The 26940-nt window shown below is 36.0% G+C and overlaps 1 protein-coding gene across 1 annotated transcript in view; it reads right to left on the bottom strand.

Annotated features, from left to right (window-relative positions):
• The window catches only part of LOC126778390 (B-cell receptor CD22-like), a 49555-nt gene that overhangs the window by 20441 nt on the left and 2174 nt on the right, over positions 1-26940 (bottom strand). The window contains exons 2-4 of the mRNA XM_050501878.1: positions 5702-5834; positions 3922-4035; positions 2100-2185 (exon numbers count right to left, since the gene is read on the bottom strand). Of these exons, the coding sequence (XP_050357835.1) occupies positions 2100-2185; positions 3922-4035; positions 5702-5834 (333 nt within the window). The remainder of the gene's footprint in view (positions 1-2099; positions 2186-3921; positions 4036-5701; positions 5835-26940) is intronic.

Genomic DNA, 26940 nt, shown 5'->3' with positions numbered 1-26940 from the left:
TATAGCTTACCGCTACCTTTATGATCCAAATAACGATCCCATTAATATATATTCACAAGATATTTTGTACCAAAAATCAATTATCATCTATATTGACTCATTCAAATTCGAATGTCTCCATTTTGAAACAATATACCACTTCATCGAATTGCTAATGATTTTAAAACTTAATACTTCAATCTTACCAATGTAATTTAGACTTTAAAAACCAAAGAACAGAAATCAAAATCAATTAACGGCAACTAAAACATCAAAAGACACTAAATTACTAGTATCCAGAACAATTTACTTCGATATTTGACCTCGCAAAATGACAAACGTATTTTGTTTCAAATATAAGAAAATAAATGCGAAAATTTTTGAAAGGGATTTACATTTATTAAACCAAGCGTGATAGCTACGTACGCCTTTTACGCTTGGACGTAAATGTCTGGCCTTAGCTTTATAAATATACGGCCTTACCTATTTATTTTTACTTTACTTTTACCTATTTTTATTTATTATTTTGATGAGTGGAAGCCTTTTCTTCGCAGGTCTGAAGTGTTTCTTCAATAACTTACAGATTAAAAAAGGAAATTTAATAAGATTTTGACTTGTATTACAAAGGCGGTTTTGGGGGTGTCAGTTAAACAATGTGTCTTCTTCTTTTGTAAGTTAAATCAATGATGAGAGAAAGAGAGAAGGCTGTGTTTAACAGCCGCTAAATAACGTTTAATTAACATTCAATATATAATTACAACCTTTACAAGGTGGCTTATAAATTTCGCCTTTATTATGCGACGTTTTTAACGTGTGTATCTGTGTGTGTCGCATCGTAGCTCCCAAACAACTAGACTGATTTTGATGCGGCTTTTTTTCTTTTTTAAACCTTATATTATCGAGATGGTTCTTGGCTATAAATTAGGTATAAGTATAGTTATATCTCTTTGATACCTGCTGACGCGATGATGCTATCATTAAAATATTGCGTACGTACTTCTAATGAAAGTTAGAACACAGTTTTTAGACACTTTTCGTCCACAAAATTTCACAATATTGAAGAAATACAAAATGTTTCTTCAATATAAACTTAGTTAAAAGAACATTAGCGCTGACGAGTTGTCGTAGGTCATGAGCACATTGAATGTTAGAATTATTTAATAATATTTTTGTTTATAAGATCTGAATTCTTGAGAGTTTAGACTACACAGTTGGTTTACACTTTCCACAGGTAATAAGTTAATGTAACTTTTAAAGCCTGAATCGAAATTTAACCACAAAAATAAGTAAAAAAATAGCGAAGCGCAATGTTATGCGTGTCAATTACTGTCACTACCTGACAAAAAGACTAATTAAAAAGTATCTAGCCACTTAACGTTGCCCTTCATTTATTATTACTGGTGGTAGAGGTACACTCATCAGATATTGTACCGCAAAACAGCAGTATTTGGTATTGTTGTGTACCGGTTTGAAGCGTGAGTGAGCCAGTGTAATTACAGGCACAAGGGCATACATAACATCTTAGTTCCCAAGGTTGGTGGTGCATTGGTGATATAAGCGATGGTTAACATTTCTTACAATGCCTTTGTCTATGGGCGTTGGTGACCACTTACCATCAGGTGGCCCATATGCTCGTCCGCCTTCGTATTCAATAAAAAAAAATATTCTAAGATGCAAGACAATACTCATAATATGTATTTCATAATAAGTTCATAAATTAATTAATTTAATTGCCTATTTTTTATAATGACGTTTACTTCTTTTTTTGTTATAATTTTTGCATGTTTTGTTTTGTTTTTATAAATAGTTCCTCTTTTTTTTGCTTACGTAATTTAGTTCTTTTTTAAGTTGTATAACAAAGATATTTTTTTTCCTACGCATGCTAAGTTAGCCTTTAAGTGAGGTATGCAATTTTTATATTTAAGTTATTTAAGATTGTAGTCTAGAATAAGAAACAAAATTGTATACAGCGTTAGCTTCCTATTTAATAAAAGAAAAGCCAAAAAACACATTTGATTTTTAATTTCTAGAAGTTTTTGTTTTTAATATTTTATTTCATTATGTTATTTATTACACTGATTCTTTCAAAACATATTTTGAAAGAGTATTAAGATACTCACTAAGTATAGTTAGATTGAGTCTTGTGTTCTTCGTAGGTGATCTAATGAAGTCCACTCGGCATCTATATTGTCCACTGTCTTCAGCTCTGAAACAAAGTGCAAACGTTAGAAATGTGCTCTTTACTCACTTCGACTCATTTAACACCATTCCACTAGCTTCGTTCCGATTTCATACAGAAAATGATGAGAAATTTATTTTGGATAGGATTTGCGTAAAAACTGTTCTTAGTGTCTATTAGCCCTTGAGTTTCCGATTTCGTGACGAGTCAGTCAGTCAGTATATATAACAGTATATCTCTCGGTATTAGTATTTCTAATCATATATATTAAACCGAAAATTTAAAGTTCTTTTTTTTATAGAATAGGAAGGCGGACGAGCATATGGGCCACCTGATGATAAGTGGTCACCAACGTCCATAAACATTGGCATTGTAAGAAATGTTAACCATCGCTTACATAACCAGTGAGCCACCAACCTTGGGAACTAAGATGTTATGTCCCTTGTGCCTGTAATTACACTGGCTCACTCACCCTTCAAACCGGAACACAACAATACCAAGTATTGCTGTTTTGCGGTAGAATATCTGATGAGTGGGTGGTACCTACCCAGACGAGCTTGCACAAAGCTCTACCACCAGTTTGTTTTTTTTAATGTATGACATAGTTATGATTTCTTAGACTTGAGGTTAAAAGTGATTTTATTATGACTGTCTCGGTTACCTTGTGGTTAACTAATAAGAATACAGATCTCGTCCTTGGTTCGAGTCCCAAGTCCGGCCATTATATTAATGAGTCTTTTACTTTCGTATTTGCAACATTAGTAAGGACTCACTTGAACACTATACGTAAATTCAAAATTATCCCCAAAATCTTATCAATTAAAAAAACAGCCCTTTAACAACACTCATATCCTTTTACAAAAAGTAAAGTCACTAGAAACTCAAAGCTCATACTTAGGTATCGTGTATCATGACCCGCTTCCCACATACTCAACGGTTTTTGTATAGCCTATTATGTAAGGCTGTGTGCACAAAGCCAACGCTAAATTCAATACATTAAAAAATAATTTAAAACGTTATGACAAAGCTTTATTACGGTTTCTACCTCGTTTTCCATAACATTGATATAATGCTAGGTTAAAATAAAGAACGATATTATTATCATTCATTATTTAATTCGTTCGGTCCGGTCGTACATTCGTTCATTATTGATACGTTCTTAATATATTCAATTACATTCTAAAAAACAACAGGAAATCGAACTTTGTTATTATTGTTATTATGTGTTTGTGTATGTATATGTTGTTATTAAATATAGGGTATATATTATATTTACTGGTGGTAGGACTTTGTGCAAGCTCGTCTGGGTAGGTACCACCCACTCATCAGATATTCTACCGCAAAACAGCAATACTTGATATTGTTGTGTTCCGGTTTGAAGGGTGAGTGAGCCAGTGTAATTACAGGCACAAGGGACATAAAATCTTAGTTCCCAAGGTTGGTGGCGCATTGGCTATAAGCGATGGTTGACATTTCTTAGAATGCCAATGTCTAAGGGCGTTTGGTGCCCACTTACCATCAGGTGGCCCATATGCTCGTCCGCCTTCCTATTCTATAAAAAAAAAAAATATAATCATCTGATTAACATTAATTAAAAAGGGAAAATAGTAATTAATTTTAAATAGTTTTCAAATATATCTCTTACTCTGTCTTACGAAAAGGTTTAACAAGTAAGGAATATGACCGTGTAAAACAAGGTCGGCAATAGTACCTTAATAAAATATTTATTATTTGCTTTGTTATGAAAAAAAAAAACGAATTACCTTAGCTTGGTGAGTAATAGCACAGCTGGTTCCGCGTTGGTGCGGAAGGTAGCTCGCGTTGACAGCGTCGAGGGATCTGACCAGTGTGACGTCACACCCTCCCGCTTGTCATATCTGATGACATATTATATTACAATCTGCTTGTATTTATAACGTAACATAATTTTTAATATGTATATAAGGCTATTAAAAATAATAATAATTATCGCGTATAAAAATAGTCTTTCACTAAATAGGCTAAGCACTTTTGAATCACAATGTTGCCAGTTCAAAATGCAGTTCAGAATTCTTCCAAAACACAAACAACGCAAAAAAAAAATTCGTACGTTTAATCCTGTTTCCTGTCCTCTCTACTTCGTCTTACGTATATTGACATTTTAAGCATTACAATATTATGTAACAAAAAAAAAAATACTTGTACAGCATTCTAAGTCTAGTCCACTCAGAGCTTGTATCATTATACTGTTAAATAGAAATAGAAATTGTTCGTAATTTGAATCATTCGATATTTAAAATTGGACCGTTAAATTTTTAATTTCGCTCATGTGTATGGAGGTTAACAATTAACACGCCTTACTTTGATCCAAGCATCCCGCCCGTCACTCTCCGTCGGCGGTTAATATCTTAATCGAGCCTTAAAAGGCACCCGTGATCAGAGGATTTGGAACGCGTATAGAAATTCTCTATGAGCTTAAAGACATTTGACAGTTCGGAAAAGTCACATATTTAATGTTGTTTGAGAATTATTGAGGAAAGAAAGAAATTGTTGAGACGATAGAAGACATTAATTTTGAATTTGTGTGCAGCTTTGAGTGGAAAGATTTCGATATGAAATCAGAATTGAATGCAATTTTTTTTTTAGTGACACTTCTTTAGAAGAGATTTCTGAAAGAGTTGACTATTTAAGGACGCTTCATAATCTAGAACATTTATGTTATTTCATTATTATTATGTTACTCTATTTATTCTATTTAATTTAATTTATGACATAATTATTGTAATAATGTATTATAATCTGTAAAATATTATTGTTGTATTTTTTGTATTTTTATTGTAATGTATATGATCGTAGTTCGAAATAAGTGATTTATTATTATTATTTATTTACATGAGAGAGAAGAAAACTGAACAGAACTACACAGACGCTTACTGTTAAATTTCTATAACTAAACTTACGGAAGCACTATTGATACTAAAAAATAAAGAAATATTTTCAGTAACATTCAGATATGTTATATATACTAATAATACAGTTTGGCAATTCAGTAGTGATATTCTGTAAGAATACTTTATTACGACGGGCCGGTTGGCGTGGTTGGCCGATACTTACACGCCGAAGATTGTGGGTTCGATTCCCACCCAGGACAGACATTTGTGTGCATGAACATGTCTGTTTGTCCTGAGTCTGTGTCTAATTATCTATATATGTATGTATTTACTAAAGAAAAGTAGTATATGTAGTATATCAGTTGTCTGGTTTCCATAGCACAAGCTCTGCTTAGTTTGTATTCAGATGGCCGTGTATGAGATGTCCCAGGATATTATTATTATTAATCACCCGTGAAATGACAACCATACGGTGGTATGCTATTTTGATGAGTGTGTTCTTGAAATGTTACCACAAATGTTACGACCTTTTTATGCGGCGAGTTTTGTTTGCTCTTACAGAATAGCCCTACAGACTGTAATTACACAGTAACAAAACCGGTGACGAAATTCCAGCCGTACATGCTTTGAAGCCAGTAAGCAAGTAAATTAACATCTGTTATTATTAACTCACGTGTATATCGGCGTGTCATGCCCTTGTTTGTACCAGATGACAAGGCCCATGCTATCGTTGGGGAGGGCGGGTGTGACGTCACAAGGCAGCTCCACCGCGCCGCCCACGCCAGAGTGAAATGATTCTATAGCAGCTGTAACAAAACATTTGTTTATAATCCAATCATCTTTTAGAATTGTCAATTCTTTTTTATACAACAATGAAGTCATTTTTTATAAAAAAAAATACGACACCTAGTTGTAAGGAAGTTCCTATATATATTACGTATCAATAAAACTTGAAATTTAACTTAATAGCCGACACCATTACTTGCAGCTTATGATCATATGGATAAGTATTTTTCAAGTACCCATCTATGTAAGTCTTAAAGCAAACATCACAAGAACTACCTTACTAACTTACCTTACCAAGGTTGCTTACTTAGATGAGCTTGTATAGAATTCCAACACTAAATTTAAACTGGAATATTCCAACGCCAACGGAAGTATGAAATAAATTTTAATTAATTATTTCTAAAGCACGTCACTAATTACATACAGTATTCCATTCCCCTTTTAAATATGGGAGAAGATGAGACTCTTTGACAATTTCCTGACCTTATTGCGTCGAAAAATTTCACTCATTTATTCTATGTCTTCTTCGCACAACGCGTTTATTGCGAGACGGAAGCTTCGAATGATTACATAACGCGACCTTGTATTAACCTCTTAGTTCCGTAATAGAAGTATCACTTAAAAGTTTTATAATACTTGTTTAGATAGAAATTCAAATATTCAATAATTTAATTTTCTAATTAAAAGATCAGTTTCAAAATATTTATACTTTACATAATCTGTGGATAATATATAATGACAATAATATGTAACTTAAGCAAACTGAATTTAAGAAAAGCAATGAAAAACGAAAAATTTTTGAGCAGGAGAACCGAAAACGAGAAATGTAATTACAATTATATTTTACTTGGTGGTAGTGAGCCAGTGTATTTACAGGCACAAGGGACACTATATATCCCCAAGATTGGTTCCGAAATCGACGATGTAAGGATTGGTTCATATTACTTACAGTGCCAATGTATATTATTATTATATGTTGTTATAAAGAAGTAGCCTTTATCCTTCCTCGGAGTTCAAGCTTAAATTTCATCAAAATCGGCGTCATTGTTCTAGTCGTGAAAGCGTAATAGACATACAGAGTTAAATGGCATTTATATAGTAAATATGCATCACAAGTATTATTTCATTTTACATGTATATAATATTTTATTTAATCATCTTCTATATATAAAATATAAAAATGTCTGCAAATACGCGAACTAAACTTATAACAAGTTCCCAAGTCTCAGTGATACTTCCGGTGTATATTCGATTGGATAAAAAGTCATACATTTTGAATATTTCCTAACTGAACTGAAAATATATTGTCCAGAAAGGAAGCATTAAGTTATTAATAGTTTTCTAACGTTATGTACTTTAATTGCAAGTAACAAATAAAATACTGAAATTGGAAAATAGTGAATTCAAGTTTATTGTAAGTATTTTAAGTTAAATCTAGATTATAAAGCAGTGATAGTAATCAAGGATCACACTAAGATCAATCACATAAGATAAGCCACTGACACACTAAATGTTAAGTAAGAGTAAAGTATTTTTTTATTTTATAGATAATGGACGGGCCTATGTGCCACTTGATGTTAAGTGGTCACCACCGCCCATAAACATTAACCATTTCTTACATCGCCAAGGCACCACCAACTTTGGGAACGAAGATGTTATATCTCTTGTGCCTGTAGTTACTCAATCATCCTTCAAACCAGAATGCAACAATACTATGTTTTGCTGTTTGGCGGTAGAATATCTGATGAGTGGATGGTGTGGTGGTGGCTTGCATAAACCTAACACCTAGTAAATTAAATGTCCCAATGCTGGACTAAGGAATCCTTCCTTTTTGAAAAGAAGTCAAACAATACTGTGAGTCAAAAGAAAAAAAAGTCGTTGAAGATTTCGAAAAATCGAAAACGGTGTAATATTTTACACCGTTTAAGAGTCCTTAGCAAAAGCCTTTTGCGTTTAAAAACAAATTCATAAGCAGCAAATTCATTACGACCAACTAATAAAGTCTTAAGAGTATAAACAACAGGCATACTCAGTTCCTCCAGCAAGAGTTTACACAGCAATGGTAAGTAATTCAAAAGGAGCCGAACCCTCGAAATGACCTCTATACAATAGAAATTCATCTAGAGGCGATTTTTCACGCCTGCGCACAATAGTCCTTCAAAAATCATGCATAAAAATTGCAAAGGTTTTTTTTTCAAGATTTTTTGTCCACTCGAGATTTGTTGTCAGAATTATATTTTACAATAAGAAGGTTACACATGTGAGAAAAAATTACGTTGTACTTGGTACAGAGCAAACATATTTTTTATGTGTAGAAATTCACTTGAAAAATGGCAATAATGTTTTATTGTAAAGATAATTTATAAAGAACTAGTTTTCAAACGCGGTTTGACTCGCGTATAGCAATTTTCATAAGACTTGTTTCAAAATATCATCAAAATCGGTTTAGTGTTTTAGCCTTGAAAGCGTAACAGACAGACAAAGTTACTTGCGCATTTATACTATTAGTAAAGATTATAATATTAAGGTTTTTTTAAAGTTATCTTTTTAAAGCAAAAAAAATTGAAAGAAAAAGTGTTCCTTCCGTGGATTCTTCTTAGGTCAGAGATTTTTCTTACCGAACCAGTTTTTGACAGTCGATAGAGAATTGTATTCCTTATAAAGATTTTAGCTTTTACCATACTCTCAGAGGAGATTCTTCAACTATGCAAACGGTAACATAATGAACAAGGTTTTGTACAAATTACTATTTGCTATTTCATTCCGTCCGAAAGTACGACAATCCAACAGGTTTGTCGAGAGAGTATTCTTGTATTCTGGGGCTTGGAAACTGACTATCTACAAACAGCAAACATTCGACAACTGGCATGTATATATTATATTTGCATCTTCAAGACATTTTTAAAGCAAATATATATTTCTAAAACTTCATCTTCGATTTCACGAGCCGGTTGGCGTGGTTGGTTGGGTTGGATACTTGCCTTTCACGCCGAAGATTGTGGATTTGATTCCCACCCAGGACAGACATTTGTGTGCATGAACATGTCTGTTTGTCCTGAATCTGAGTGTAATTATCTATATAAGTATGTATTTACAAAAGAAAATTATTATTATTATTATTTTTTATATGTCCGGGATGGCTCTACTCCACCTGATGGTAAGTGGTAGTAGAGTCCAAACGCGACGAAGGCCAGTACAGTCGGGAAGAATGTTCTGTACTAGCCGTCACCGCCTTGCCGGCCCGCAAGATGCCACTTCACGCCTCGTTTGAAGGAACCCGGGTTGTAAGAGGAGGGGAACACGTGAGCTGGTAAGGAATTCCATTTTTTGGTAGTGCGACAAAGAAATGAGTTGCCAAATTTCTTTGTGCGCGATGGAATTGATGTCACAGTTATGCGGTGACATCGAGAACCAGCTCGCGTGGACTTAAGAAGGAAGGGGGAAGCAGGAATTAGAGAGAATAATTCCTCAGAGCACTCGCCATGATACAGTCGATAGAAAGCACTCAGTGCTGCTATCTCGCGACGCAATTGTAAAGGTTCAAGGGTGTTTGTGACCTTTACGTCGCCAATAATGCGTACTTCACGTCGCTGCAACCGGTCCAAGGCCTCCAGTAGGTACTTAGCGGAGCCATCCCAAAGGTGCGAGCAATATTCAACGCAAGACCGTACCTGTGTTTTGTATAACAGGCACAGTTGTTGTGGCGTGAAAAAACGCCGCACCTTGTTCAGAACTCCGAGTTTCCGTGAAGCTGTTTTTATAATACCGTAACCGTAACAGCCTGTTAATGTCCCACTGCTGGGCTAAGGCCTCCTCTCCCTTTTTGAGGAGAAGGCTTAGAGCTTATTCTACCACGAGAGCATATCATTGATATGCAAAAGAAAGAGTGTGACAGACCCTGTCGAAAGCCTTAGAGATATCGAGGCTGACAGCCAACGATTCTCCATGCTTGTCGATAGCTTCACCCCAAAGGTGTGTTACGTACGCTAGAAGATCACCTGTGGACCGTTTTGGTCGAAACCCGTACTGACGATTATTAATTAGACAGTGATCTTCTAGGTAATGGATCAGTTGGTTGTTTAAAATCCGTTCCATCACCTTACAAAGTACTGAGGTGATAGCTATTGGTCGATAATTTGCCGGGTCAGACCGATCCCCTTTTTTGGGAACCGCTTGCACATTAGCTCTTCTCCAAGCCTCCGGCACACATCCCGAAGAGAGAGAAAGTTGGAACAGGCGCGTTAACACAGGAGACAGCTCCGCCACGCACTTCTTCAGAACAATGGCTGGTATTCCATCAGGACCGCTAGCTTTCCGTATATCAAGTGATTGCAGCTCCGCACACACATCACGTTGCCTGATTTTGATGTCAGGCATCGTGTGGCTACATGAAGGTATTGTTGGTGGCTGCGCACGACAATCATCGATCACAGAGTTGTCGGCAAAGAGTTTAGCCAGGAGGTCGGCTTTCTCCTGCGGACTGTGAGCTAGCGATCCGTCCGGATTTCTGAGCGGTGGCAGCGAAGGTTGGCAGAAATTGTTTTGCACAGACTTGGTCAGACGCCAGAAGCTACGGGAGCCCCTAGGATGCGAAATAAGGTCATGACCAATCTGTACAATGCGCTGTGCATCCGCTCTCGTGTATGCCTTCCTACAGGACTTGGAATTTTTATTGTAGTTTGCTTTCAGTGAGTCAATGTTAGATGCTCCGCTAATGCAGCCGTTGATCCACGCGCGATATGCCGCCTGCTTAGATGATACAGCGTCGGCACATTCACGAGTGAACCAACGGTTACGCGTACCCCTATTGATGAGATCTGAGCTAGGAATGTAGTATTCCATTCCTAACATGATCTCATCAGCAACAGCAGCGGCACTAGCTGTCGGATCATTCCCACTGAAGCAACGTTCCTTCCAAGGGACTGACGCATAGTAATCGCGCATACCGTCCCAATCTGCCGATTTATAGTGCCAAACGCGACGTTTGCATACCGCTGATGGCGGCAGCTTGGCCTGTGGCACTTTGGTAGATATGAGGCCGTGATCCGAAGAACCAAGTGGAGCTTGAACCACAACCTGATATTCCACCGGGTGAGAAGTCAGCAGAAGATCCAGTAGAGAAGGCGCTTGCCCATCAATGTCTGGGATCCTGGTGGGCTGATCAACCAGTTGGGTCAAGTCATGTGTGAGAGCAAAAGCATGAGCAGTTCTTCCAGCATGGTCAGTTTTGAGGGATTTCAACCATGATTCATGGTGAGCATTAAAATCCCCCAAAAACACCAATTCCGCGTTAGGAAACTGCTCTTGCGCAGCATCTGCCACCCGACTAAGATGGTCAAATAATCGGCTTGTCTCCAAGTCACCATTGTGGGATCTGTAGAGGCACACGTAGACTCGACTCTGACGAACCAGGTCCACACGTACCACCAACATGGAGAAGGAGGGGTCCTCCAAGCAGCGCAATCGGTGACAACAAACATCCGCCCTGACGAACAAGCATACTCCGGCTTTCGCTTTAAAAGATTCTTCAAGCATGTAGCCGGGATAGTTAAGGTAGCTGGTGTCGGCAGGGCGGAGTATTTGCGTCTCCGTGAGAAACAACATTGCTGGCCGTGCTGTCTCGAGATGGTGGTCGACAGCGTTGAGGTTAGCGTGGAGTCCTCGGATGTTAGAGAACTCGACCTCAAACAGCGTTGGTATGGTGGGGGTGGGCACCGCTGAACGACCGTTATTTCTTAGTTGCGCTACCATTTGGAAAAATAAGGAAAAGAGACGTGAAGCGAGCGACGTATTGCCACGATAGGGATGGGCAAAGTATGGAGGCGTGTTTTCCCAAATGGTTGCCAAAAGGGAAAATATACTGATCCGCCGGACGGAAGGGCCCCCGAACCCCCCCGGAAGTGGCCGCTGGGACTCCACCTTCCGGTCACCAACCGGCACCGGTCCACCCCGAGATTATGCGTGGCCTGGTGGGGCAGCCTCGCGAGCTGGTTAGGCACGCTCGGGCCCCTGTACTATGCCACGGGCGGCCAGCGGAACAACCGTTTCTTCAGGTCTCCCTGTCCGGCAGGTCAATACAGTTTCCCCCGGCATTGGTTCAACAGCCGTCTCCACTGGACCAACACCCATCGCGGCAATACTCGCTCGGGCACTGGCTGTACGCTGGCTGACCTCGAAACGCGGTTGCAAGCCACTTCACGAGTTTTTCACCATGCGTACGGTGGTAACAAGCCAGGCGGATGTTAGCGTCCTACCACCAGATGAGCAGATGGTCGCTCAGATATCCCTTAGTCGCCTCTTACGACACCCATGGGAAAGAGAGGGGCAGTGAAATGTATTCTTTCTCCGTCACTGCACGGATATAGTACATGTAGTATATCAGTTGTCTGGTTTCCATAGTACAAGCTCTGCTTAGTTTAGGATCAGATGGCCGTGTGTGAACAATGTCCTAGGATATTAATTAATTAAGTGGGTCGCTCGAAGGTTTTTTGCAATACTAAATAAAATTCTTATTTCACCCGTACGAAGCTAAAACAGGTATCTCATTTAATATAAAGTATCCATTATTTTACTTGGTGGTACAGCTTTGTGCAAGCCCGTCGGGGTAACGTACCCACTCATCAGATATTTTACCTCCAACCAACAAAATTTAGCTATGTTCCAGTTTGAATAGTGAGTGGACCAGTGTAATTTCAGGCACAAGGGACATAACATCTTATATTATATGTAATATAAGATGTAAAGTTAATATTTCTTACATCGCCAATGTCTAAAGGCGGTGATAACTTCTCAAAACCTATTTCATAAAATAAAAAATAACTTCATAGAATAAATAATAGACATCACGAAAATTATTTGCGACAGAAAATGTTTTCTGTATCCTGAATAAAATGTATAACATTAATTTTTCAATAAAACGTCGGTCCCTTAGTTAAAGAATATATTACCATTTTATATTTAGTCGGTACGAGTCCTTTTTGCCTTCGGAATAATGTATTAAAACTTGGTACAATATGATTTGGAAAGTCATATTCGATTCGGGCAGAAAGTAAATTCGGGTTAAATTTGTGTGGACTTTTGTTAGGTAAATAGTTTTAGGAATATCCCATAATATCATCATATTATACGAAATATGCTTTCGTTGGTTAACATTTAATAAAATTCATTCATTATTATTGAGATAATTTCATCCGACCCTGATCAGATAACAAACGCTTGCACATTTTTCTTAATTCGAGGTTTCGAGATAGCGCTCTTATAAAATGCGCGGGTTTTAATAATATTAATAATCATTAATTTGCATGAAAAGTTGTTTTACACATGTTTTTTTTTCTTATTATTCTTATCTAACACATTTCACCCACGATAGCAAGCAAATATATTTGTAAACAAGTAATTAAGATTGAATACAGATCACAACAATAGTACATTAAAATAACTCTATATATATAAATAGGTACCACCCACTCATCAGATATTCTACCCCCAAACAGCAATAGTAATTAGTATTGTTGCGTCCGATTTTGAAGGATGAGTGAGCCAGGTAAAGGCAAGACAAGGGACATAACAACTTCATTCAAAAAGGTTGGTGGCGCATTGGGATGTAAGGAATTGTTAATAATTCTCAGATCGCCAATATCTACGGGCGGTGGTGACCACTTAGCATCAGCTGACCAAGGTCCGTTCGCCTACCTTTAACAAAAGAAAACGATCACAATCACCATTTGATAATGAAATCTACTAACATTAGTTGTTACGATAATTGTTGCAATACTGTGTCGGCTTGGCCTGAAGCTCTGAAATAAATGTTTGTTATAATATTATAAGTACTTTACGTGTCCGCGTCGGTAGTGTAGTTATTAGTTATAAGGCACAGATCTCGAGATCCACGGTTCAAGCACCAAGTCGGGCTAGTAAAAAGTTATTCGGATTTTCTTTCGCGGAGTCAGGAATTTGGAAGTGTGTACATTACCGTTGCTTCTAAAGCATGCCTGAACTGTTTCCGGTCGTGTCGAATTTGCCGTTCTATCGGATTATTAGTGAGGGAATAGAGATTATACTTATTTATGCACAGTCGGCTAGTCTCGCTTGAAAATGGCCGCTGTGGAGGATTATCATAATCTATGGAAGCTTAAGTATATAAAGCACATTTATATTTGTACATTTCTAAGTGACCTGGTTATAAATATTGCACAAATAATACAATGCGAACTGTCCAATTGCCCATAACAAGTGACAATAAATCAACGGCAATTGCGTCCAGACACTGGAAGAGAAAGTGCAGACATTTAAATTGATATAATGACAATTTATATCGTTCCTTGTTATTGGTTGAAATGAGCTTGTCATATTTATTGCTTTGAAGTTTTGGCGCGTCAAGTTACAAAGAGACATCCGTCAGAAAGTCACAAAGCAATTTCGTAATTTCACAAATCGATTTCGTTCGTAGAAAATGTTTTGAGTAGTATATATATTCGATTAATCACGTGATCAACAATTGACATATTGAATTAAATCATTTAGATAATAATAATAATGTCCTCCAGACCGATTTCGGCTACGGTGGTCAATCTCAAGAGAGATAAGCCAACTGCGCAGGAGATATTATAGTGTACAAGTGTGTGCGCAAACACAGGTGCAATCTCTCTTCCGTAGCTCTCATAATTCGATGGGACGGCAATCTGACACAACCGAAAAGAATTCAGGCGAATGACCAACGGCTTTACCTGCTTTCCAAAGCACTGGAGTTTAAGCACTTCCAGACTCCGGGCTGGTACTAAGAATTTTCTGATAGAAAACCCAATAACTTTTTACTGGCCCGATCTGGGAATTGAACCCAGGACCTCCGGGTCTGCGGCCTTACATCAAGCCACTAGACTAACGAGGCAGTCATTTAGATACACACATACAAAAAAAAAATCATCAAAATTCATCCAGCCGAATAGGAGTTCAGTGAGGACCAGAAGAATTATATATGTATTTAAAATTGTATGCTTGACTGTCTATTCACATAGTATTTTTGTTTGTTATTCTCATATGATATGGTAATATATGACGTCCCTGAACAACATGGATATTGTCGTGTAAAGTAGCAATTAATTTTCTTTGGCAGCGCCATCTAGCGATAATTTTACAACAAATCAACGTTTGCAACGTCAACCAATCAAGTCGGAGTATCCCCAGATCTAATCACATGACGTCATCTACCAAGCCTTAACTAAGGGGAGTTTGAGGGACGCTGAACAGCTTTATAGTAGTATAGTTATTTCGTGATACAAATGTTTAATAGTGTTGAACCGTATTTTGATTGACTGATTAATTTAATGTGCTTACACGAGAAGAAAATCTCGCGTCTACGTATTGTATTATATAAGACTCGTATACTGATATGAATGACTAGTTAGTCTAGTGGCCGCACACCGAGGTCCTCTAGGGTGAGTGAGCCAGAGCAATTTCGGGCACAAGAGACAAGTCTTAGTCCTCAAGTTTGATGACGCATTAGCGATTTAAGAGATGGTTAATATCTTACAGTAATTATACATATGATACAGTTGGTTAATTATGTAAAAGGAGATTAATACCTTATAAGCCCAATTTATTTACATAGAAAAGCTTATTTTAATATAATAAAATTCATTACTAAATGAACAAAAACATTATTAATTAGTGTAATTATAATTAACAAAATAGCGAAGCGAATAAATACTATTGTCGCTCTCAATCATTTATAGATAACATCTCTTAAGTTATTAACAGATGAATGAGCATTTATAATATGTGACAGCTGGCGCAGTGTATCCGCGAAACAAATCATCACACGAGAGAGCGCGTCCGTCAAACCATCTCAATGTTTGTGGAGAACATGATTCTGTTCCAGGGTTGAAACATTAATTGGATAATTGGTAATTTGTTTTTAGTTCTAAACAGATTTTCGAAATTATTTTATGTGTTTTACGAACTCGTATTAAATCTGTCATGTCGGTCTACCAGTAATGAGTTAGAGTGCAGTATTTTATATTCCCTTGTCTCACGAAGCACGGAAAGCTCTTGCGCCTAAACTCTTTTCAGTTTTGTCCGATTTATCTTATGAGAGTGCGAGAAGTGTGTACTTTCCACGCGCACTTGTGCACTATTATGTGTTCCAGCCTTGATAATGGCCACCTTGGGCTAAAATTGGTCAAGAGAAAATCATCACACATTTAACATTATTTCAGAATATGAACAGGTAAAGTTACAATTGTTCCGGATGCGTAGTGTACAAAATTAACAATAACGTTACTGTAATTCTACAAGAATCCGATAACAAGTATATAGTAATAATAATAAAAATAACAGGCCTCCATACCGATTTCGGCCACGGGGGCCAATATCAAGAGAGGATAGCCAACTGTGCAAGACATATTTAGTGCATAAGTGTGTGCGCAAACACAGGTGAACTCTCTATTCTCTAACTCTCTGTATTCCATGGGTTAGTAATCCGACAACCGGAAAGAGTTCAGGCGCAGGACTAGTGGTCTTACGTGCTTTCCGAGGCACGGGAGTGTACACACTTCCAACTTCCAGACTCCGGGCTGCTGTTGTGAATTTTAGACAGAAAAACTCAAAAACATTTTTATTGGCCCAACCTGGGATTTGAACCCAGGATCTCCGGGTCTGCGCTTTACATCTAGCCACTAGAACAACGAGGCAGTTATGTATACAATATATATTGTTTGGCAACCCTATTCCGCTCTAGTGCTCAATGAACCTTGCCACAAGATAGGTGTAATATTACTGCAGCGAGGATAGCTTGTCAACATAGTGCTTACATTCACACTTAGTGAACTAAAATGGCACGTATTTATCAGTATTAGAACTAATTAACGGAGTGAAACACCGATTATGTCATTAGCGTCAGCAATGTTTTAATACACGATACTAAAAGGCATTTTAACTTTCATAATGAATATTAATTAATTAAAAGTGTACATTGGTTGTGTTCATTTTATCGAACTAATATCGCCAGGTATTCAATCTATCTATTTATACATCATTTGAGTGCTGTTTTAATTTGGTAGGGTATACAAAATTCGATACGTTAATCGCAGGATTGTTTGCTTTCACTAAAAAATAATAACAATTACAATATTATTAGCTATTCCCTTAACGTAACTGTAAGTATTCATAATTTGTTAAAAACACCACGGAGAGTGTTGAACACCAGGATTTTATAGACTATTTAATTAATTATAATATAATTAGATTAGTGGGCAAACTAATACTGCCTGTAACTCTAAGAAGAATCCTAAGGTTAGGCAAAGGCCCTTTTCTTGAGAAGGGTTCGAGCTTACTTCAATATGCTTCACCAATGCGGATCGCAATCGCCCAACCCGTCAAAGTTTGCTCAGCAAATGATTGGGTCTTTTTCTATTCAAAAATAAGAGATAACATTTTAAATCGATTGGTAATAATAATGTACGAAGAACTTCCGACGGTGTAATTATCTAAGAAGTGGACTTATTAGCTATTTGACCCAATATTTGCAGAACCACTATTTATTGGGGGAAAAGGTCGAGTTACTTGTCAGTTTATATATTTTGGATTGGCGTTGTAATTTGGACCAATCGGCGTTCGTTGTAACTCGTGAATCGATCACAAGAGCTATAACGCTTTAAGGAAAAACGTAAGCTTGTTAACGAAATGTATTTCTAAATAGTCACTTTTTCTCACTTTGCCAATTGCCGTTTCTTCTTGATCTACGTTCCGACACGGTTATAGGTTTTTTATTTAATTCTGAAACATGGTGATTTGAAAGTATATAGATCTACTTAAATTAAGAATATTTTGATTTTGATTTCACTTATCTTATATATATTCATTATCCTCTTCAGGATTTCTACCTACCATTTCTCTATCGATAAATATTTGCCACTCAAGGTAGTACGTATGTACGATATTTACATATTATTTTCGGTCTTAAGCCGCGACCATACTTTGTTAATTATTTTGTCTGTCATTCAACAGTGAGCTCGAGACCACGACAGTTGAAAGTTTGTCAAAACAAAATAACAAAAATAAAGTTAACAGCGCGTAAAACCAGAATAACTTATAAATAAAAATGGACGTTGGTATGTCTGGTTGAGATCAATAAACTTTGACACCGATTGAATATTCACCATCAAAATTGGCACACATATATATTTAATCTAGAATGTTGTATACATATATATGTAACTCACCAGTGCAACCAATCGCCAAGTTAATTGGTATATACCACAGGCACGCGAGGTATGCCGGTATTGCTAGTAATATATAAAATTGATAAAACACATTGCGAACCTTTAAAGTATAATCACACGAATGCTGAATTCCATTAAAATGTATATAGTGGATTTCCGTAATTAATTCCGAATCAAATATAAACTATCGGTCTTACGTAAGGTTGTTTTGCGGGTGATTAGTTAAGCAACGCTTTGTCTTTTTCTTTCGAATGTCAAATCAATAATGACAGAAAGAGCGAACTGAATTGACGGACGTTAACTGAACAGCCGCTAAGCAACGTTTATACCAGACACGATACTTGTATTATACGTCACAACACTAACAATAGAAAATATAAATATAAAAGTTTTATAAATGCGAAAGTAACTATGTCTGTTAGGCTTTCACGGTTAAATCACTGAATCGAATTTGATGCAATTTGGTATGAAGCAAGCTTGAATCCCAGAAGGACACGGACTACCGTAAAACAAAAGCTAAAACGCGAGCAAAGCCGTGGGCGAATACTAGTTATAATCGAGTTTTTCCTTCCTCAGTCTCTCTCTACTTTGATTGATATATCTATCTCTTTCTCTATTTATATGCGTGACTATTCTCTGACTTCACGTAAGTTAGATATAAAAAACACATTTAACACGTAACAAATAAGCCGAACAGATTAACACCTAAATACCGCTACTAAATTCAACATAATTCGATTGAGCCTTATTTATATAGCAATAAAGATCAATTTCCAAAACAATAAATGTAGAATCGAATAGCGTTTACAATGGTTTCCCTATTTGGTGTTTTTTATCACGAAGGGACGAGTAATATATTTGGACAAGTTAAACGAACGAGACGTTTAACAGCCATATATTGTCCGACCACGGTCGTTATATACTGGAGTCGAAATGAGTATTTGTGTAGCCAGTATTATTCTAGGCAGAGCATTACTAGTTATATACTCAGCAAATCTGATTATACGCATGTATTTAACCGCATGTGTGTATTATAACCCTATAAATTTTAATTTTTCAATTTTTTAATTTTTATTAAAATACTGGATTTATTTTACCTAATCTAACTGGTTTATAAAATAAATTACGGTTATCGAATCGGCATTCATTGTTTCCACATTTATTATCTGTGCTGTTTGAGAGATGGCAGCACTACGTTGTTCGCCGTTCGGTCATCCTTTTTGATCGTTGAGCTGGTGTGTGTGTGTGCTTGTGTGTGAAGTTGAAGAAGTTTTTGTTATATAATGCTGATATTATAAATGCGGCAGTGAGCTTGATTGTTTATTTATGTTTGTTTTTTATACACGTGATCAAAGGTACCAAAAATGATATAGCTTACACTACACCTCCCCCTCTCAAACGCGGACGAATCCGCGGGCGGAAACTGCTATGTACATATACCCATTGGCCTACATACACCTCTATATGCTTATGTCGTGTGCTTATAATTTCTTATGTTTAAAGGCAATCACAAAGCTTACCCATCATCTCACGCTGGATATATTGTGCGTAAGTGTGTGCGCAAATAAAAATGCACTCTACACCCTCGCTTATAAACCCAATGGGACGGACACGATTGGAAAAAAAATATTCGTCGTTGTATGTAGCACTTTCCCTTCTTTATTCTGGGTTTATTGGTCTAGGTTCAAACCCAAGACCTCGGAATCTTCAGCCTTTTAAGCTAGCGACTAGGCAAACAAAGTATATATTTATAACGATAATATAGCACACATGCTAATTAGCATTCGAGTTGTTAAAAATATATATATGTAATAAAATGTATACTAAAAAAATCGTTTGTCCTGACTATCAACGCGCAGACAAGCTTGTTGAGACTAGAAAACTATAATATTAAGCATAAGCTAAAAAGGATTTCCTGAAATTCAAACCTTAAGGAGGGGGCAGAATGGGGGAATAATTTTGTATAAATTTTAACATTACTAATTCGGAAAGGGCAGTTATCATAAATCAACAATCACTAATTCTATCTCTCACTAATCTATATAATTTCAAATATAATTATATGCAACACAGATCAAAATAATAATTAACGCGACGCTTTAAACTAAATGATGGATTTAATTAATTAAGCTACTAAAACAGAGCCGTTATCATTAAAATTCAACGTTAAATTCGGTAAAATACGAACTATGTTGTCAAAACATATTGATTACGATAATTATAGAAATTAAAGGATATAAGAGTCAAAATAGCGTATCACTATGATGGCTATTTTCAACTTTGTTTCACTTTGAATTATATAGATAGTTAAAATAGTTGTAATTAATCATGAGATATTTATTCGCACAGGTTATGTTATTCAAGTAACTAGTTAACTCATAAAATGTTTTAATAATAATAATAATAATAATAATATCGTGGGAAATTTTTCACACACGACCATCTGATCCCAAACTAAGCTTGTACAAAGCTTGTGCTATGGAAACCAGACAACTGATATACTACATATACTACTTTTCTTTTGTAAATACATACTTATATAAGATAATTACACCCAGACTCAGGACAAACAGACATGTTCATGCACACAAATGTCTGTCATGGTTTTAAAATACAATAATAAATAAATTCGAAAGTAACTCTGTCTGCTAAGCTTTCACGGCTAAACCATTAAACCGATTTTGATAAAATTTAATATGGAACCACACGCCCCCAGCTTGCTTGCTTTGATATATTTTGTAGTTCATCCTAATAAAATATAATTTGATTGTACACTACATACACTTACGATCGAGTGTTATTCTTTTACACACACCAAGACATATGTGATAAAAATGTCCCCTTGAAAGCGCTATAACATAATATAATTTTTATTGTGACCAAATCCGGGAACTATAGTGCTAGTTACAAATAAAAGCTTAATAATTAAATGTCCTGCAAATATTACAAAGCATTTTAACAAAGCCTTTATACCGAACGGTCTAATAATTACAGCGTCGCGGGCGGTCTATCCTTTACTGGTGTGATATCAATAGTAAAAAACATAGGGAACAATAAACTTGTACCCTTTTAGGGAACGAATTATTGCACAGTACGCAGGACTCGTATTTACTCGAGGCTTTTATTTAGATTTTTTTGCACGAGATATGGGTATATATGTAAGCAATTAGCAAAATTATTTAAAAAATTAAAACAAGCAAAAGCAATCAAGCTCAAGTCAGATCGTGCATGGAGTACTGCAGCCATTTATGGGACGGCTCTGCTAAGTACCAGCTTGAGGCTTTGGATTCAGTGGATCGTCGTGCTAGAAGGCTCATTGGCGACCAGACACTGGTCGCAAAACTCCAGACCTTGGAACACCGTCGTAAGGTTTCCTGTCTGTCGGTTTTCTACAGAATATATTTCGGAGAGTGTGCCCAGGAACTATTTAATTTGGTTCCTCCGTCACCTTTTTACCATAGAACTGCGAGGCATCGTAAAGATCTGCACCCGTACGTTGTTGATGTAACTAAGACACGTACAAAATGATTTGCTTCCTCGTTTCTGATACGCACCGCTAAGATCTGGAATACCCTCCCGACCTCCGTTTTTCCCACCACCTACAATATGGGTACCTTCAACTCTAGAGTGAATAGGCATCTTTTAGGCAAGCGCGCTCCATCTTAGACTGCATCATCACTTTCCATCAGGTGTGATAACAGTCAAGCGCTAGCTTATATACTTAAAAAAATAAAATTTTAGTTGATATCGTAAATTGCCAAAATGCTGACATTTATAGTGCTTGTGTTTGTGTGTGAAAAATCAAATTGGTCTATATATTTTATGACGCTTAACATAAATGTTTGATTTATTAATTTTTTTCTTAATGGGATAAAAACTTTTACTTAAGACTTAATTTCTTTTATCAATATCATCATTTACCGATTAAAAAAATGTATTATGTATATATTAAATGTATATAGCTGTATTGTTTACTTCATTAGTTATTTTTATTAAATTTAAGAGTCTTCAGTATTTTTTTAAAGATCCACTTATAATTTTTTTTTATATAATTGTCAATATAAGTTTTGCCTTCAAAACTAGTTCAGCTAATTACGGTGAAACTCGGCAACATAATTATATGCTTGACGGTAAAATGAAGAGAAAACTCAGAACGGAATCACGAATAATTTAATTTTTAAATAGTGTTTATCCATGAACAAGGATTCGATCAGAAGTGGTATCAGAGGAATTATTAAAAAGGTAACTACGTTGTAATCCAAACAAACATAGCATGATATATTTTACATAAGATAACCCATTTATTGACCAAGACTATTATAACATTACGCTATAACCCACGGGGGCGCTGTAGTTTCGTTTAATGCGAGTGAAACCGCGTGAAGCATCTAGTTATTATTTATAAATACCACTCACCATAAGATCTACTAAGCTATCTGTCCGACTGCTCGTTTTTTTAGCGACAAGACCGCCTTTTGTTCATTAATAATTTTTTGTTTGTGTTTGTGACTGTATGTTTCTGTAACTCTTTTGGTGTTCAATAAAGCATATTCTATTCTATTGTATCCAAATACAAGAGCGCTTATTTCCTCAATCTAATAGTCTTAGAAGACATTAATCTGACACGACAAGCTCGGGCACAGAACCAAACAGCTTATTCTTAATGTTCTTTCTGAGGAGCGCAATAATGCGAAGTTTTTTACTAAGACATGTTACTTTGGACGATAACTTGACAGAAATGCTCAATCACTCAATACAGATCGTGCCATTTCTGTTATTTTCAAAGCTGTGTGATTTATTAAATCCATTTCATTGAATACAACTGATATAGGAATAGTTCCAAATACGAAGGCCTTTGTGGATGCGAGTCACGCGAACGTAAGCACGTTAGTAAATAGGCATTGTTAAATTTGTTTGGGAAATCATTTCTGTTATCAGATATGGATTTAAATAGATAGATACCGAGAGATCTGAACGGAGACGTCTCTTTATGGTACCAATGTATCAAGTAATCTGATACAGCTCCAATATGGGACTAGCGACCTAAATCTATTTGACTAGCTATTATTATATGTAGATATATGTTTTTCTTTAGATTATAATTAATCAACATCAAAATATTCTTAATAAAAAATTCAGTGTATTTGTATTTTGTAAATGGTATTTTTAATCCTATAGTTTGATATTCCCAGTCATGGGTATGAAATTATAATTAAAAAGGTTTTAATTGGGGTTTTAAAATCAACATTGGATTTTATTTTTCCAAACTGGATTAAAAAGTCTGGAGAAGTTCTCCTAGTAAAATATGTTAGTATATTGTTTTACAAAAATTCTATTTATCTATATAGGCAATCAAACCATGTATGTTTTGCAAGCTTCGAGACTAACTCAATCCTTTCAACCCTCGGTTGAACATTAACGCGATCCGCACATATTGGCTCGTACATACTAATCAAATAAACAGACGTTACTTGAATCAATTGCAACATTCATTAGCTGTTTAGAAACAGTCTTGATACTTGCAATACTTCAGCTACAAACGATATTCACTGTAAATTAATTACCTAAAGAGATGATAGAGCTTTATGCGAAGCCCGTCTTGGTAGGTATCCTATCCACTCATGAAATATTCCACCGCCAATCAGCAATACTTGTATTGTTGTGTTCCGGTTTGAAGAGTGAGTGAGTTAGTGTGACTATAGACACAAGGGACATAAGTCTTACCGAAATTTGGTGGCGCATTGGAGATGTAAGGGATGGTTAATATTACTTACAATGCTTAGTCTATGGGCGTTGGTGACTTACCATCAGATCGACCACTTACCAGTCTGCCTACCGAATTCAATAAGAAATAAATAAATGGGAAAGCAGCAGTCAAAACGGGGTGATTAAACCAAAAATACAACAATGCGACATTCGTGTCGTGGATTACATGATATAAGCCAAAATTCATTATGAGTTCGGGGCGCTTGCTCGCTTGAGCTCAATTAGTTTATTCGTTCTTTGAGCTTAACATACACGATCTATTCAACAAGAGCTGGTGTTGATATCTGAATTTTATTGGAATATGGATTATATATTTATTCGAATATGGATTTGCTTACGTAATTTATCGAGGACTGCTCGACAAATTTCACCATATTTTCAAATATACGGACGAAGAAATGGTGTTGAGTGGTCACCAAATCAGGAAATATTAAAACACAAATAAAGGAGACGGTAATCGCAAATTTAGGGGAAATGTATGAAATAGTTTTGAGAATCAGCGAAGCAAAAGAGCTTGTGCAAGTTGGTTGGCTGTAGGCGTGGTAGGTCATCTATTGATTGTATTTTATATCTCCTTAATTCTTAGTTATGTTAAGAATCAAGTCGTAAATAACTCAGTACACTAGTGTCGCCAACCCCACTAATACTTTTTTTTAACACTGGAAAATCGCATTACGCGTTTCCCCCACGGCAACAGTGGAAATTTGGGTCTCGCCGGTGTCCAAGGCGCCGAGTGCACCCCGAACATCGAAATACGCACTAAAAAACCAGCGGAACCCTTTCCGTCTTCACGAGGAGCGATCGATCGATCGATCGCTAGCGCATGCTACCGTGACGCTCTAACGAACCCTACTAATCCTCTTGTTTTCTTACAAATCTAATTTTTATATTTTTATTTGACAAATATCGCTAAAGCTATGAATTATGCAGGGCAGATTTACGGTTCGTTTGAACCATTACGCCATGCTAAACAAATGAAAAATAAGATAGCTTTACATTTAATTCAATATAACGTAATGATTCAGAAGTGCCTTTATTAGACTTGAATAAAGATTTGATTTCATTTGCAATTGACCTTTTTCTTCCTCTTCCTCATGGACGGTTAATCTAATATTTATAGAAACTATTCTAACGTATAGTGATTAATTAAACAATGCTTTGTTTTCTTCTTTCTAATGTCAAATCAACAATGTCAAAAAGAGATAAATCTTTGTTTAACTAAACAGCCGCTAAGCAACGTTTATAAGTAAGGCCGTGAATGTATTAAACTTTAAACTATATATTTCAGATCACACACTCGTATGTCCTCTCGATAGAGTCCTTCAAACAGAGCACTTGTTAGATTTCAAGATCCTTCCGATACTTGTCTCGTTCTGATGTATGTTGAGAACTGAGGATGCGACAGGGACGGGCGTTTTTGTTAGCATTTATGAACGTAACGGTGTCAGCGATTTGTCACCCGATACCCGTGGTTAAAAGGGGAACAAGTGATGTGCTTGTTATGCTATCGATAATATTAATTAAATCAATATGGTATACCAACTTTTTACGTTTTTTTTTAATTAAGTATTTTAATAGCAGGTTTGAAATATAAATTTTAACTGTTACGATGTATTCGGTCTAAAGCATCAGCTACTACAGTTAATTTACATTTCTATATAATGAGAAGTGCTATTTTTCCTTTTTTGAATATATTTATAATTCTTAATAAACAATTTAATGTATGAGATTGTATTCGGAACTTTCCATAATTAAGTAATTAGTATTTTATTTATATCATCCCAGTGCAAGGGTTGTTGTTAAATTTAAGGAAATAATGATAATTTTGATAAATTTTAATAAAATTTTGACTTTAAAAATTACTGATGATTTTTTGTTACTTTTAATTTGAATTTAATTAGATTGAATCTGGAAGTGCTATGTACACTTGTAATTGACATGCATATTAGATATACTATTATTGTTTTATAAATTAATCTTTTCAATGCTTTATATGTATGTTGTAAGTGTGCTATTATAAATAAATAAATGAAATAAATGTAATGATTCTATATCAAATGAATAAATGATCTATGTTTAATGATCAATTATTAAACCAAGGCGTGCTTTCTTTTTAGTCGGTTAATAATACCACACAAATAAAGCTCTCCGAGATTAATATTACACATTTCAAATACCAGTCATATTAATTATACAATCCTTTCAAATGGTAACCAAGTAATGAGGTTGATTCTAAATCGCGTTGCGGGCGATACGTGGAGGGTCCGTCATTGTTTTAAATTAGCTTAATTGACGTGCGGGCGACACGTCGTTTGTAATTTTGCTCCGGGGTTTAAATTCATTAATCTCATAATATATATAATGCGATTAGATACGATATGTTGTTCACGGTACAGTATATACAGACATTAATTATACAAAATTTAAATTCATAATTTAAATTCATAATATACTTGTGGTAGGGCTTTGTGCAAGCTCGTCTGGGTAGGTACCACCCACTCATCAGATATTCTACCGCAAAACAGCAATACTTGATATTGTTCTGTTCCGGTTTGAAGGGTGAGTGAGCCAGTGTAATTACAGGCACAAGGGACATAAAATCTTAGTTCCCAAGGTTGGTGGCGCATTGGCTATAAGCGATGGTTGAAATTTCTTACAATGCCAATGTCTAAGGGCGTTTGGTGACCACTTACCATCAGGTGGCCCATATGCTCGTCCACCTTCCTATTCTACAAAAAAAAAAAAATTCTTTATTCAATTTTAATGCTTTTGAAATATATTCTAACGAAAAGAAACAACAAGGAATTGAGTAGATTCTCTTTGCGAGCTCATCTGGATAAGCAACCAGTCTGTAGTAGTAGATCAAACATTCTACCGACACACAGATATACTTAGTCTTGTTTCAGTTTTAAGGGTGAGTAAGCCAGATTTATAAGATTTGAATTGATTTATTAACACAGCTAAAATAATTAGAGGAATTTTACTATACAATATTGAATCCTCGTCTCGTTTCCGCCACTAAGCCATCTCGGCTCATACGTAGCTAAGAAATCACTACGCATTATTATCTACTTATAATGTTAACCAAATCAGCTTTATGACTTTAAGTTCGAGATTACTACGTAAGTTGTACTTTAAAGGA

The sequence above is a fragment of the Nymphalis io genome, chromosome 26, assembly GCF_905147045.1.
Source record: "Nymphalis io chromosome 26, ilAglIoxx1.1, whole genome shotgun sequence".
NCBI classification, from domain to species: Eukaryota; Metazoa; Arthropoda; class Insecta; order Lepidoptera; family Nymphalidae; genus Nymphalis; species Nymphalis io.
This window is presented reverse-complemented; position numbering and strand designations above follow the sequence as displayed.